This window comes from Gopherus flavomarginatus, chromosome 13 (assembly GCF_025201925.1).
Source record: "Gopherus flavomarginatus isolate rGopFla2 chromosome 13, rGopFla2.mat.asm, whole genome shotgun sequence".
NCBI lineage: Eukaryota > Metazoa > Chordata > Testudines > Testudinidae > Gopherus > Gopherus flavomarginatus.
In genome coordinates, this window is record NC_066629.1 from 12,119,133 (window position 1) to 12,134,662 (window position 15,530).

At 47.0% G+C, this 15,530-nt stretch overlaps 1 protein-coding gene and 1 long non-coding RNA gene across 5 annotated transcripts in view; both read left to right on the top strand.

Annotated features, from left to right (window-relative positions):
• Nucleotides 1-15,530, top strand: part of LOC127033702 (uncharacterized) — a 332,515-nt gene that overhangs the window by 287,465 nt on the left and 29,520 nt on the right. The window lies entirely within an intron of this gene.
• ESAM (endothelial cell adhesion molecule) overlaps nucleotides 1-15,530 on the top strand; it is an 89,336-nt gene that overhangs the window by 46,057 nt on the left and 27,749 nt on the right. The window contains exon 1 of one of the 4 annotated variants that reach the window (XM_050921678.1): nucleotides 3,624-4,195. The exons of 2 other annotated variants lie outside the window; for them this stretch is intronic. In XM_050921678.1, coding sequence (XP_050777635.1) covers nucleotides 4,141-4,195 — 55 coding nt within the window. In that variant the 5' untranslated portion in view covers nucleotides 3,624-4,140. Of the gene's footprint in view, nucleotides 1-3,623; nucleotides 4,196-4,716; nucleotides 4,763-15,530 lie in introns of those variants that run through there. One more of the 4 variants, XM_050921679.1, reaches the window with a different exon arrangement.

Sequence of the window (15,530 nt, forward strand, 5' to 3'; positions counted from 1 at the left end):
CCCAGAGAGTGTGTTTGCTAAACACAGCTGGCTCTTTGGAACATTAAACACTGCCTGGAATGTGGGGGAGCTCCCAAAATTGACACTTCTGGTTTATTCCAGTGGATGGTTTCCCACACTGCCAAGAGCGATGGGGGAGAACCTGTTTGTGGAACTCTTTCCCTTTTCTCTCTAGGATTCTCCTGTGATTGTTTTCCCCGTTGTGGTGGGGATCCATGCACTTGGCACATTGGGTGACCAGATGTCCCGATTTTATAGGGACAGTTCTGATTTTTGGGTCTTTTTCTTATATAGACTCCTATTACCCCCGCTCCCCCACCATCTTGATTTTTCACATTTGCTGTCTGGTCACCCTATTGGCACGTGAGCGTCTATCCCAGCAGGCATGGTGCAGGAAGGTGACTGCTAAGAACAATGGTCCTTGCCAACTGATGCTCATCACTAAACAGAGGTCACAAAATAACCAGGACCATCGTGGTATCCTAGGAATGTAGCTAAAATGCAAGAGAAGGCAGAGTGTAGCAGATGGTCTGGGTGGGCACTTAAAATGCCTAGATATTTAGCTACATATAATGATCTGAGTAACAAGTTGTAATCTATGATATTGTTTCCAAAATGGAAGAAATAGAATATATTCCCAAAGTATCTGAGCACCTTCCCCCAGGTCTTACAAGCTCACGCAACCCATGTTTATTGCCATTTCATTTAAGGTAAAATAAAATCTCAGGTATGTTTGGCTGGTCCCATGGAAACAGCATTCTCTAGCTCCTCAGAGCAGATTGTGCAGCCTGACAAGTGGAAACAGCCATGCGTCCTGGAAGTTTTGTGGCATGCAAAGAAGTTAGCACAAACTAGTGAATATTTCACCAACATTTCCCCCTCCTCCCTCCCCAACCTTTAGTTTTATCCCGCTGTTTGCCAGCTGCCATGTGGGACTTAACAACCCTGTCACATCTCATTCCAGCAAGAAGCTTCTAAACATGGCAGTTTTAATAACCCCAAGTGATGGCCTATCATCACATGATGAGTTGTAATCAATAAATCATGTGTGAGATGTGGCTATGTAGGCCAACTCTTATCTACGTTTCGATGTCCAGACCGTAAGAACATTTCTGAGCTTGGTTGCTGAACTGTTCCACCTCCTCAGTGCCTATGTAAGAGTTGTTCTTGGCTCACAGCAATTGCAAGAAAAATCTAATTCCATTTGTTTCAGGCAATAGAAGGCAATGGAATGAAGTAATTAACTGAAATCTCTTGCCAAATAGCCCTTGCTGCCATCTATGGCTTTGCTAAGCAAGTGTGGAACTTAGACCATTTGCAAAAAAAAGCTGCCTGGTTTAAAAAAAAAATCTGCATGACCTGTAGGAGGCCATTTCAGTGTTTTATCATGCAACTCGCAAGATTTTATGTGGTATTTTCAAGCCCCACTCCTGGAGTCACCTGAATCCATGAGAATCTCAGCTTTCTTTTTTTTTTAATGAAAGTTTATAGCCTTCTTGGGGGCAGAGATCTGGGAAATGTGAATCTTGACGTCTCAAGCACCAGAGGACAAATCAAAAGACAAAAGTAGTTAATCTTAAAAAAAAAAAAACAACAAAAAAAAAACCACCTTCATGATTCTTTTTTCAGGGGAAGGGAGGAGTTGACTCATGATTTTTTGGGTGCTTGGGGATGGCAACCCTGCAACCAGTTTTGGGTGTAATGGGGGAGCGCAACTTTTCAGATTTACAGCTGAATATTATTTGGAGCCAAAGTGACCAGAAGCACAATCCTGATTTGCAACTGCCCTGGGGTAAATACTGTACAAATCATAGAATCATAGAATATCAAGGTTGGAAGGGACCTCAGGAGGTCATCTAGTCCAACCCCTTGCTCAAAGCAGGACCAGTCCCCAGACAGATGCACACAGATGTTCAGATTCTCAAGAGGTGCTGAGCACTTTGCAGCACCTGTGGACTCCAGGTAAAGCCCCAGATGCTCACTGGGTACAACTTAAATCAGCCATTGAAATCACTCAATTTCCAAAAAGATTCCTTTATTGAAAACAAGTTGAGGCTTTGTAAAAACAAATTTGAAAACTTGCAGCTTTAGATTAAACATATAATGAACTAAACGCTGCTTTTCAAAGCCTCTCCTGATATGATGTCGTCTTTTAAATTTTACAGAACTGCTACCGGTAAAAACAAAATATTAAAGATGAAAGCCATGATCCCGCAAACATTTAACCAACTGTGTTCCTTTACTTCCATGAATAGTCCGCTTGACGTCTCGTGCTTAAAGCTTAGCGTGTGCATAAGAGTTGGTCAAAACTGTATTTTTAGTGGCATGAAATCTTTGTAACTTCAAAACAACATTGCTCCAGTGCTAACAATGAAAAGTGATCTAGACGCTGCGATATCTTTGTTAATGTATTGAAACTTTTTTATACGGGCTAAAGTTTCCAAAAATAGGAGTCTGAAATCCTAAACCCATATTTAGGCACCTAAGGGTAGGGATTTCTCAAAAGTACCTAAGAGTGTGTCTATACTGCAAAGAAAAACCCTTAGCACCAAGCCTCAGAGCCCAGGTCAATTGACTTGGGTTTGCGTGGCCAGGCTATGGTGCCTAAAATAGCAGTGTAGACACTCCCACTTGGTTGGAGCTCGGACACTGAGATCCTCCCCCATCACTGGGTTTCAGAGCCCAGACCCCAGCCCAAAGGGGAATGTCTGCACTGCTAATTTTAGACCTACAGACCATTTCCTGCTAGCCCATGTCAGTTGATCCAGGCTCTGAGCCTCCACACTGTGGGAATTCTTTACAGTGTAGACATATTCTCAGTGACTTAGGAGCACAAATCCTATTGACTTTGAACTGCAAATCCTGATGGAGGAGTATAGCCTGGTGAAAGCATTTCAGCTGTTTTGGCTTGTGGAAAATCAATGCGTTGGAAAGTGGTGCTGGTCGCAAATACAGCGTGGGCTCTTTGTTCTCCTCCTTGGTTTTGGGTTTGTGGAGGTCTCTCAGTAAGGAAATTAACAAGGCCCTGGATATTGGGTGAGTGGGTGGGGCGGGGTGTTTTGGTAGAGTTGAGCATTTTAAGTGTGACACTTTAGAAAAAAAAATTCTATGTAAATCTGAAATTTTGCTAGGAATTAGGAAACTAATTAAAGCAACGAGTACAAACCATCCAGGTTAGCAGTTTGACTCTCAAAAGGGAAGAAAGTAAAGAACCAGTGACATGTATGTAAAAGGAGAATCATAGAACCAGAAGAGACCTCGAGAGGTCATCTAGTCCAATCCCCTGCACTCAAGGCAGGACTGAGTATTATCTAGACTGTCCCTGATAGGTGTTTGTCTAACCTGCTCTTAAAATCTCCAACAATGGGGATTCCACAACCTTCCTGGGCAATTTATTCCAATGCTTAACCACCCTGACAGGAAGTTTTTCTTAATGTCCAACCAAAACTGCCCTTGCTGCAATCTAAGCCCACTGCTTCTTGTCTTATTATCAGAGGTTAGGGGGAACAATTTTTCTCCTTCCTCCTTCTAACAACCTTTTGTGTACTTAAACTGTTATGTTTTCTCTGAGTCTTCTCTTCACACTAAACATACTAAATTTTTTTTCAATCTTCCCTCACAGGTCATGTTTTCTAGACCTTTAATCATTTTTGTTGCTCTTCTCTGGACTTTCTCCAATTTGTCCATATCTTTCTGAAATGTGGCACCCAGAACTGGACACAACACTCCAGCTGAGATCGAATCAGCGTGGAGTACAGCGGAAGAATTACTTCTCATGCCTTGCTTACAACACTCCAGCTAATACATTCCAAAACAAAGATTGCTTTTGCATCTGCATTACACTGTTGACTCCTGCTTAACTTGTGATCCACTATGACCCCCAGATCCCTTTCCGCAATACTCTTTCCTAGGCAGTCACTACCCATTTTGTATGTGTGCAACTGATTGTTCCTTCCTAAGTGGAATACTTTGCATTAGTCCTTATTGAATTTCACCCTATTTACTTCAGACCATTTCTCCAGTTTGTCCAGATCATTTTGAATTTTAATCCTATCCTACAAAGCACTTGCAACCCCTCCCAGCTTGGTATCATCAACAAACTTCATAAGTGTACTGTGTGTGCCATTATCCAAATCATTGATGAAGATATCGAACAGAACTGGGCCCAGACCTGACCCCTGCGGGACCCCACTCAGTATGTCATTCTAGCATGCTTGTGAACCACTGATGATTATTCTCTGGCGGTGGTTTTCCAACCAGTTATGCACCCACCAGATAGTAGCTAGGTTGTATTGGATATATATTTTTAAAATTGATTTTAAATTTTTTTAAAACAGGTAATTTTTAAAAGCTGTGGTTTTCCCCCTTGACCCTCCTGCTCAAAACCACTGAAAGCCAGGGTTGTTGGGCTCAACCTTTGATAGGTCTAAAACCCCAGGACTCCTTCATAATGGTTCAGGCCGGGGGCAAGGTTATTCTATGGAAAGCAGCACAAAGCTGCAAAAGGATCGTAGGGAGTGCTGGAACTTCCTAGGTGAGACTCTGCCTGATGATGTGCTTCTGTTGAAGGTAGATCTCCAAAGGCATTAATGACTCCAGTGTCCTTTCAAGCAAGCCTGGTGAACAGCCACTCAGAAGCGCAGTGTCCTGGAAGATCAGTGACTGAACTGCTTAGCACTGTAAAGGTTGCATGTTCCAGCTGGGTTTCTTAGGAAAGATCCAAGTTCCGAGATGCTTCTGGATGTTGGTGCATCTGGTCCAGGTGCTGCAATGACCCATTCTGCGTTAGTTAGTTTAGATAAAGAGCATTTCATTGGGGAGTATTGGCAGGCTTCTACGGAGTTTTGGGCAAGTCAGCTGCCTGTTCGAGCTAGTGTCAGACACTGGCACAGCGGTTTACAGGAATCACAAGAGACTATATCACCGGTTTGGGAAAACAAACAGGAGCTGGTGCTCTGCATGGTAACCACACGGCCAGGGCAGTTTTGTTCATTCTTCATCCTCTGAGACTTTGGGTACATCTAAAGTGCAATAAAAAATCCATGTCTGGCCCAGGCCAGCTTACTCAGGCTCATGGGGCTCGGGCTGCAGGGCTGGGAATAGCAGTGTAGATGTCCAGATTGGAGCCCAGGCTGTGAGACGCCACGAGTGGAGTGGGTTTCAGAGCCTGGGTTCCAGCTGAAGCCCCAGCATCTATACTACTGCTGTTAGCCCACCACCCAAGCCCCTGAATCTGAGCCAATTGACCTGGACTCTGAGACTCAAGGCCCTGGGTTTTGTATTCCAGCGTAAACAGACCCTTTGTGTCATGTTGTCACTGATGGCAGATCTTTGCCTGAGGGTGTGTTAGGAAGTGTTTGGAGCAGCGGTGGGATGAAAGGGTTGTGGTTAGAACTGAGCAGATGGTTTATTTTTCAGTTTGCTGGCAATTCAAAATATTGTTGTTATAAGTCATTTGGAGGTGAAACATAATTGATTTTTAAAAAATTTTTTGGCGATTTGAAAAGCTGAAAACAAACAGTTTCAGATTGAATGAAATGTTTGTTTTTAAAACCTCAATGTTTTGTTTCCGTTTCAACCCTATTTTAATTTTTTTTTTTTAATAAAATCAAATGTTGACACACACATCCTTTGGCAACGAAAAATCGAAACATTTAGAAAATGACCAAATGGAACATTTCTGGTTTTTCAGAAGTGTTTTAGGTTGTTTTTTACGCAAATCGTTTGGTGAAATCGCAGATTCAGCAACATCTAAATGTTCAGAATTCGTGTCATTTTTCCCCCAGAAAGAGCTTAGCCTGAAATTTTAGCTCAGCTCTGGGTGGGGAGCTTGTAAACGATGAGGGCCATCTGCTGTAATCCTTCCACCCAGTGGGGGTGTCCCGGAGGTTTTGGGAGGAGTTGTTGCTGCGCAACGTGTTTTGCTCTTCATAGCTAGCGCCACGCCAAGATGGTTTGTGAGGCAGGATGGGGCCTGGGCACTGCCCGCTTTGCAGAGTACTGCCACTGGCAGTGCATGCCCAGGGTACTCGCGCCCTGAGTGTGTCTTGTGCAGAGTCACATTGCAGGGAGATGACTTGTACCTTTCCTCCCCTGCTCCCTGTGCACCTGTATGAGCACAATACACCCCTGCTTGTCAGCCTGGAGACTGGGGGTTTCTTCCACCCTAGTGATGCCTTTATGCATTCAGGCGAAGGTGTCGTCTATGACCCTGGCTGCTTCTGCAGTGGCATGGCTGGGTCTGGAGCTCCTGCACCATAACTCTTGGGCCAGTGAGGAAATCCTCTCTAGTAGTAGGAACGCTGTCAGCATTGCAGGGAGAGCTCCTCTGGGCAGCACCCACCAGGATCACCGCCTGGGCTAGCAGTGAGGAGAGCTCAAGATGTGCAGAAGCCACTGACCTTGGGCAAGGGCCTCCCCTCTGGAGGAGCAGCGGTCTCCACCCTGCTTGCCTTGGCCTGGTTCCTCTTGTGCCATGGCCCTTCTCTCTCAGTCATGATGGGGCTGGGTGTAGGGAGCTCCCTGTTCATTTCTCCCCCTTATTCCACATGATGAGTTGTGAGGCTGGGCCTATCTGGGTGTGCTCCTGCAAGAGTTCTTGGGGAGGGGCAGGGCTATTGCTATGCCCAGCGAAGGGAGAAGGTGCGCGATGTAAAGAGAGCCTCTTGGCTCCTTGTTTTGCTGTCTCAGGGTGTTGCTGGGGTGTAGGATCCTTGGCCACAGAGCTACTGGAGGTGTCACACCTGTCTGAGGAATGAGTCTGATAAAAAGAGTTTGGTTACTTTGGCAATGGCTTTGTATTCCAACTTGGCAATTCAGTGCAACTCTAGGGAAAGCCACAATCCCAGTGGCATGGCCCAAACTGTCCATATCTGCAAACTGTCCTAGCGTTGGCTTGGTGATGTATTGAGTTCATTAGACTTAGTTACAGACAGTCACATGCTCACCAAAAGGCCAAGTAAATCCAAGCAATTGTCACTCTTTTAACAAAGTTACTCAAGCAGAAAGAGAGTGCGTTCAGTGTGTGTTTGCTGTCAGTTATTCATTGAGTTCTAGTTCCAATAAGTGTGGTAAGAGCAGGAAACTGGGAATCAAAGAGCTGGAGTCTCAGGCTGTGACTTTGGGCATCTGGAATAGAAATTAGAGATGGGAAAGAACTTTCCGGTCCCATCTAGCCTGCCCCGTGAGGGCCTGAGCAGGACTGTGTTCTACACTCCATGCTGGAGGAAACCTGAAAAGCAACATCTCTTCCCTCAGGCCCCGAGAGAATCTGGCCTCTTCCTACCCCATCCACAGGAGGGTTCTCCAAGCCAGTGCTTAGACCAGTTTTTGGGACAGGGTTTCCTGTTTCCCTGGGATCTCGATTTGCAGAGAATCCTCTCCTGTCTTTGCTCCTGCCCTGCCAGACACATCACATCAGTTAGGGCTGCTGGCCACTTCTCTGAATACTGTGATCTGTAGGCCGAAGGCCCTCTCACCCCCACCCATAACATGACAGCTCTGGATGTGCATCCCAAAATCAGACTGGCTTCCATTGCCACCGTATTGCTTTGCTAAGCTGACGTCCAGCTTGTCCATGGTCACCTTTCAGTTTCTTTCAGCACAGCTGCTTTGGAAGGGTCTCCAGTGAGTGACTGAAACCTGCTTGTGTAAGACTGGAGGACTGTTCTGTCTCTTCAGTTGTGCATCCAAGGAACATCTGACCATGCTGGTTCTCACTGTCCACGGAGCAACTAGGAAGAGTATTCCAAACCCAGTTGGGCTTTGCTATCACCAGTGTGTTGATGAGAACTTAAAACAAGCAAACTCAAATTCTGTCATTAGCCTGATTATCAGTTTAGTTACAAAGCATCTGTTTTCAGATTATGAATGTCTTTGAATGATGTGACATAACCCTTTTCACATAACATGAGAACCAACGATCACCCAATGACATTAATAGGCAGCAGATTTAAAACAAACAAAAAGAAATACTTCTTCACACAACGCACAGTCAACCTGTGGAACTCATTGCCAGAGGATGTTGTGAAGGCCAAAAGTATAACTGGGTTCAAAAAAGAATTAGATGAGTTCATGGAGGACACATCAATAGTAACTATTAGCCAAGATGATCAGAGACTCAACCCCAGGCTCTAGCAGATGGATCACTCAATAATTGTCCTGTTTCGTTCATCCCCTCTGGGGCACCTGGCATTGGCCACTGTCAGAAGACAGGATATTGGGCTAGATGGACCATTGGTCTGATCCAGTATGGCCATTCTTATGTTATGCTCCTTTGAGTTCTCTCCCTAGTGAATGATCCATATGGAGACTCCAAACATCAGAGATGGCCACACCTGGAGATGGGACAGTGGATGGTGTGATATGGAGAATCCTGCCTTAGATGCCTGGCTGGTGTCTTGCACACATGCTCAGGGTCAAATTGATCACCAGACTTGGGGTCATGAAGGAATTTCCCTCCTGGGTCACATTGGCAGGGACATTTGTGTTTTTCACCTTCCTCTGCAGCATGGGACGGGGATCACCCCCTGGGTTCATCTGGACCTAGAATCATAGAACCACAGGGCTAGAAGGGTCATCTAAGCTGACAGATTTGTTGTGTCTGTGTTGTACCAATTATATTAGACCAGTAAAAACCAGCAGGATCTTATTAAAGGGGGCAAGGCAAAGATGCCACATTTATTATAAGAATTCATGACTAATAATTAATATCTTAATTCTTATACACACACATTATACCTATTACCTACACACACACACACACACACACACACACACACACACACACACACACACACACACACACACACACACACACACACACACACACTCACTCATCAGGTGTTCTGCAGCTGCTGCATAGTTAGCAGTCCTGAAGATAGCTTAAGTTCATGGCTTGATTTTGCAGCTTGGGTTCGTAGCTTGTGGCAGCTAACTGGCCAGGAAAGCTGGGCACAAGGCTGAGCTGGATCTCTGTTGGGCAGGCACTGATGTCCTTCCATGTTGGCAGCAGAATGTTACCCAGAGTCTCTCATCTCACCCTTCTTTTTTATAGGCTTTTAGTTTGGATTCAAAGTCTATAGGTCTTGCTGTGTCACGCTGCCTCTGGGTTTAGATTGATCACCCATCAATTGCAGGCGTGACTTTCAGCCTTGGACCTGGCTTTGATCTTCTTTCTGTTGTTCTGTTGTCCTTTTCTTTTTAGGGTGGATGCTTCTTACTTTGTTTAGGGCTGTTGTCTAGGTCTTCAGCCGTTGGTATTTGAACTTTATCTCATCAGGACAGGCTGGCGCTGGAGGTTGATTCCAGCATTCATACATACCTCATTCACGCATCTAAACTAAACTAATAAGATTACAGCAGAGTTTGCAAAAATGAAGGTTGGAGGAAGCTTTTACAGAATGGAATGAGTGTTTTAAAATGGGGTTTGAATTACAATATGGAACAGAAGTTACAGTATAGGCAAGTGTAGTGAATGATGAACAGAAGTTACATTAATAAAGTGAACAATTAAAAACAATTTCATTTATCAGTTCTACATCTGAACCATCCAAGACAAATGGCTCCAGCCTCCTTTTGAAAACTTCCAACAACCTCCCTAGGCGCCTGTTCCATTGTCCTACTCTGCTTACTCTGAAGAAGTTTTTCCTGAGATTTATGTCTCACCTGATCAATTCCCTGCCATTGCAGGGGTCACAGGCATTGGTGGCATGTTGGTGTCTCTGGTTCTCTGCCTGGAGACGGAAGTGCTTTGGTCTAACTGAAGTGATTGGGTCAATGCTGGGATAACTGGGGGAAACGTAATGGCCTGGGCCATTAGACTATATGGTTTAATGGTCCCTTCTGCCATTATACTCCGTGAAACTCAAACTGTGGCAGCTTAAGGGAATGAATTTGCCCTGTGATGTGCTTGCATCCCAGCTGTTCTGTGAACAGTGAGCACAGCTGGAGCGCCTGTTTGCAGGGAAGGTTGAACCTTGCTGCTCCCCTATAGGGGATGTGACTTTCAGACAATCAGTCCCCCTCTCCTAGGGCAGAGGTGTTTGGAGTGGTCAGTGTGGCCAGGAGATGCTCGCCTTCAGGCAATGCGGGCTGCTTGTGTGTGTGGGGAGGGGACTCTCCATCCTCCTGGGAGCCACTGGTTCCTCCCCAAGGAACTGCTTTAGGAGTCAGTCATTTCACTCTCTCCATGTAAAGGCATCTGGTATGTTAGCCCCACGCTGCTGGGGAGTTTCAATATTTAACTTGAAATCCGGCCAGCCAACTGGGAGCTGCTTCCCTTCTTTTCCTGAGGGAGTAAATAAATAAAAGGGCTGGGAACAATAATGGGAAAAAACCTCACTTCCCAGGCTGCCTACTGCAGAGCAGCTGAGCTCGCAGCCAGCTCGCTGGTTTATTTACAAAGCCTCTGTTCGGAGATGATTAATCTCCGGTGAGCGAGTGAGTGATATGGAGACTCCAGTGGTGAATTATCACTCTAGCGGGGAGGCAGCGGCTGGGTTTCGATGTCAGCCAGGAGCATAACTGGCTGTGGTAGGCGACATGATGAGAACTACCTCTGTGATCACAGCCATTCTATTCTAGCCTCGCTGTGACTCTTGGCAAACTCTCAGTACAGGAGCTGCCAGGGAATGGCCATTTACTAAGCATACTATCAAGCTGGGTCGATCATGAAGCTGACAGCAGATCATTTCCTTGCCAAACATCCGCTGAAGGCTAGTTTCAGCCACTTGCCTGCCCACATAGTTGTAAAGCGCCCGCCTTGTTAGCCTAGTGGCCTTTTCCTCTTGCTGGGATTTCTTAAGTTCTTATGTTCTTACAATGGAGTTAGCTATTCTTAGCTGATGAGTCGTCTACCCAAACATGCCCAGTGATGTTAGGCTAATTTCTCTCAGCCATAGGCAGAGAGGGTGAATCCTGCAGCTTTCCTCAGGGGAGCCATAGTTAATGAGAGCCGAGAGGACTGGAATTGTGTTGAACCTTTAATTCAATGTGCAGCCCCATCTGTTTTGGTGGAGACAATTCCCTTACATTGTTCAAATTGCCTTGTAGAAATCTTGGAATCTATTGTCCTCCTGAGAAACTAAGTTATCGCCCAGCAGCAGCGCTTCCTGCCTAGGAGCTGCGAGGAATTGTCAGGAAATGTTACTTGTGTCTGGGGAAAAAACAGATATCTTAAAGAAGTCTAAAAATATCCACGCACATGTGCTCATGTTTATATCCTGTGAAATATGAAGAATTTTGCAGTAAATTCTGAAGTCATCGCAGGATGTTATTCGCTTATGTGGAGGGGCAGTCGGAGCTTACGGCATTGTTATCAGCTCCTTGATATGCTGGGTTTAGTGGGTTTTGAGCCTCTTTCTGTGGAATCACCAGCTTCTTTCCATTTCTAATGCTGGTGCTATGTTGTGGATGCGCTGGTGCAATTGCAGGGGCAGAGAAACAGGTTCCATTGTGCAACTTTACTGCTTTTTCCCCCTAAATTTTAACTCTCTTGGATTAGTGGCTGTGTCTGCAAGCCAGGCGGTGTGTTTACATTGCCACCGAATTTAGTTCATAGAGCTTAAGGGACCGTTAGCTCATCAAGTCTGACCTCCTGTATATCACAGGCCCTTGTATTTCGCCGGGTTACCGCTGTACTGAGCTCCGTAGTTGTCAGTTAGTTATAGTTAGTTCAGGTCAATGCTGGACCCCTCCGCAGGGGCTTACTTGGACTTGTTACACTGACAATGCCGGGTCTCCATAGGGTTTACATTGAGCTCGGTAGCGGAGTGTAAAAACGCTGCCTTTTTTTAGCAGTGAAGACCTAGGCTAACAGGTGCCTTTGACATGTGCTCTGAAAGCCAAAAACGGGGAAAACCAAACCCCAGAGCAACAGAACAAAACCAATCTCTCTGTTTTATTGAGCAGGCTAAAACCCAGGTTACTGAGGCTGAACGATCTCTCCTGCCTGGCGTGGTGCTGAATTTCCTTTAAAAACTCAGTCAAACGATCCACATAACCTTGCCCTTCACTTTGGCCAAGAGCTGCCCCGACGTGGCCAGAGCTGGGCTGAGGGGTTGATGTTTTCGCATTTCAGCTGCCTGATCCAAGCCTAGTTTGACTTAGCTGTGATTAGATACGTTGTTCCGTGGGGCACTGAAAGTGAAATCTCCTCGCTCACTGTTGTGCTGTGGGGGAACAGCCCATCGTCCATTTCCCTGTCGCTCTTTCCCACGCAACAAGATACTAGAACGAGTGCTCCCCCAAGGCCCGTCCTGGGTGGGGGGTTTCTTCTCTGCACGGAGCGAATCTGTGCTTTGGTGAAGCGCTGTGTGCAGCAGTCCCACCCGTTGTCAATGGGAATGAAGAACTCTCCAGTGATGAGAGCTTGGAGTGGCTATCCGCCTTGTGCGCCAACCTCTAGGATGCCTCTTCCTGACAAAGCAGCCCTGACTGAATTAGGGACACCACTTGAATCGCCCACAATCTGACTGTTTTTCACCAAAGCTGCCATTTCCAGCTGGTGGAGCTGGCACAACTGGCAGTGTTCCTGAGCCTTGTGTAACCCACATACCTCCTGGTTGTGGTGCTCTGTCCCCTACAGAAGCACCGAGACCATTTTGAGATGAATCTGCTTTACAGGCTTAGCTAAGCGCCAGGTGGCTTTTAGCTCATGCAGTAGATGCTCCTGCATTTTACTCCAGAGGTCCCAATTTATATCCCGCCCAACAACAACCGAGATCTGTGGGCATTACACTTGTATCACCTTCCTCTGTGTTATGTCAGAGCCCTCCTGTCAATTCATGAAGATAGTCACCCCCCAGGGAAGCCACCTCTCCGTTGCCATCTGGGAGGAGGGTCCTTCTTTTCCATTTGCCCTCCTCCCATCTCTCTGTGCTGCTCTCTTAGCAGCCACTTAATTTTGGGTTATCTGGATGAAGGAGCCCTGTGCTCATGGTCACTGTCCCTGGTTATCTTTAATAGGACCAGCTGAGATATGGAGGGTGGTGCATGCACATCCAGTTTAGGTTTCTTAGACTTTATGATGAGCTAGATCTATTGCTACCATTTCTCTAGCCATGTATCATAAAATATGCTTGGAATTACTCTAAGCCCCAGAGGTTTTATGAAGACTAACGGTTATGCCCAGACAGTGCAAACCTGGTAGCTGCACTTAGAACAAGAGACTGCGATGAAATTGCTAGACACCACGTGCCTAGGTATTGGTTCTGGGTGAAACTGCACCGGTGCAGAGGGCCTGCCCCAGGCCTTGTAAGAGGGACTTGAGGGATGCCTAGGACTGAAAGTGGCCCACTGCACAGGGGGAAATTTCACTCTGTTCACCCCTAGGGCCCTGGATGTGACTGAGAACTTGTCTATATGGGAGAGCCTGACCAGCTGGACTGGTCTAGTGATCCCAGGCTGACTCAACCCCCAGTCCATTAGGAGAGCGGTTTTTCCCCATTTAGCTTAAACCTCTTCTCAAGCAACGGACACTAGACCACAGAAGGCCCTCTCCCACCAGAATCCTAGGCCACGTCTACGCTACAAATTTACGTCAACTCAAGTTACGTGGGCATACAGCCGCCGCATTAATACATCGCTTGTGCGCGTGCATACTTAGCTTCTTGTGTCGGTGGTGTGTGAACTCACCAGTCATGCTTGTATTGATGCGAAGTACAGTGCACCACAGGTAGGAATCCCAGTGTGCAACTCAACATTGTCCAGCATGCTGTCTTTTGGGACGTGTTGGCAATGCATGATGGGGCTGAAACAGGACACGCTGGGGTGACTGGGAGCATGGGACCAACTTGACAGTTTGCAACTGTTTCCATCCCGTAATGTCATCTGCATTAATCGTTCTTGCACCTTTTTTTTATCAAAACTCCACAAACTCACATGCCCCCCATTGCTGTCTGCCATCTCTGACAGAAGCATGGAGCTTGCGCAGCTCTGCACTGTTGTTATGAGCGTTGCAAACACAGGGCGCATGATCTTGGAGCATTTGCAGAGCTATGAGAAGAACCAGATCAGTGGGGAGCAAGACACTTCCTTGGAGACAGATCGCTGTGGGACATAGCGAGAACCAACTCAAGTTGTTGGTGGCTGTCATAGGGCAGCTGCAGGTGGTGGAGTGCTTGTTCTGGGCTGGAGAAACGAGCACTGACTGGTGGGATCGCATCATCATGCAGGTTGGGGATGATGAGCAGTGGCTACCGAACTGTCAGATGCGCAAGACCACGTCTCTGGACCTACGTGTGGAGCTCTCCCCAGCCCCCCAGCATAGCGACACCAGACTGAGAGCTGCACTGAAGAAGTAAGATGGACAGATGTAGCAGATGTAACAGGTTCTGACTCGCTGCACAGCTGGATCCCCTGGTCATCCACCATATTCCTCCTTCCTCATCCATCATCACCTCCACCTCTTCCTCCTCACTTTTCATGGCTGGGGGCCTGTGACTCAGGCTCCTTGGGGGGGATCCACAGTGCTTTTTGGGGTGGGGGTGGGGTCTCTGCTGAGGATGGCGTGCAGTTCTTTGTAAAAGCAGCAAGTCTGCGGCTCAACCCCAGATCGCTTGTTGGCCTCCCTGGGCTTCTGGTACACCTGCTGCAGGTCCTTGGCTTTCACATGGCTTTGCTGCCAGCCCCACTTCCACCCCTTCAACTGCATCCCCTGAGTGATCTTCTCATAGATGTCGATGTTCCTACAGCTGGTCTGTATCTGTGCCCACACAGCCTCCTCTCACCACAGGCTCAGGAGAGCCGATATCTCCTGAAGTGTGTATGGAGCGCGTGGCAGGGTCAGCTGAGCAGTTGCAAGCAACAATGGAGAGCTGCTAGGTGCTCACCAAGCCAGGCAATCAGGAAAAAGCATTTAAAAACATCATGGGGCTTTCAAGGGGCAGGGTGCTTCTAGTCTCCATGAACCCCTGGGCAGTGGCGTTCACAATGGTGACCAGAGTGATCAGTGTGGGGCATTGTGGGACAGCTGCTGGAGGACAAGTAGGGTTGACATAACTACACAGTGTCTACACATTCACTGTGTCGACCTAAGTACACCACTCATGTCTCTGTGCCGCTCGAGTGGGGTGCTACCATGTTGGCATAGCGGGACATCTACAGTGGTGGGAGACAGATTGCAGTGTAGACACATGCCACAGCTAGGTCAACATAAGGTGCCTTGCATTGACCTACCTTTGTAGCATAGCCTAGGTCCTAGTGCCACCTTGGGGTTAGACTAAGATAACTAACACGGGTTTAAATTCACCCCTTTAGCCGTATACCCAACCACATTCCTGTGCAGACAAGGCCTGAGGGCTAGGATCTAGGATTTGGAGCTGTGAGGAGCTTGGACTGGCTGTTAGTTGAACTGTAGTAGCACCTGGAGACCTGTACGAACAGTGAGATGGCCTTGCCCTGCAGCGTTTGTGTTCATAGGCAGGTCCCTGACCTCTTGCTTTGGTGAATGGGCCTTGGAAGGGAATTCTGCAGACAGTGCCTTGCAGGCATTGGGGGTTGATGTGTTTAAAGGGGCCACCTGACACCCG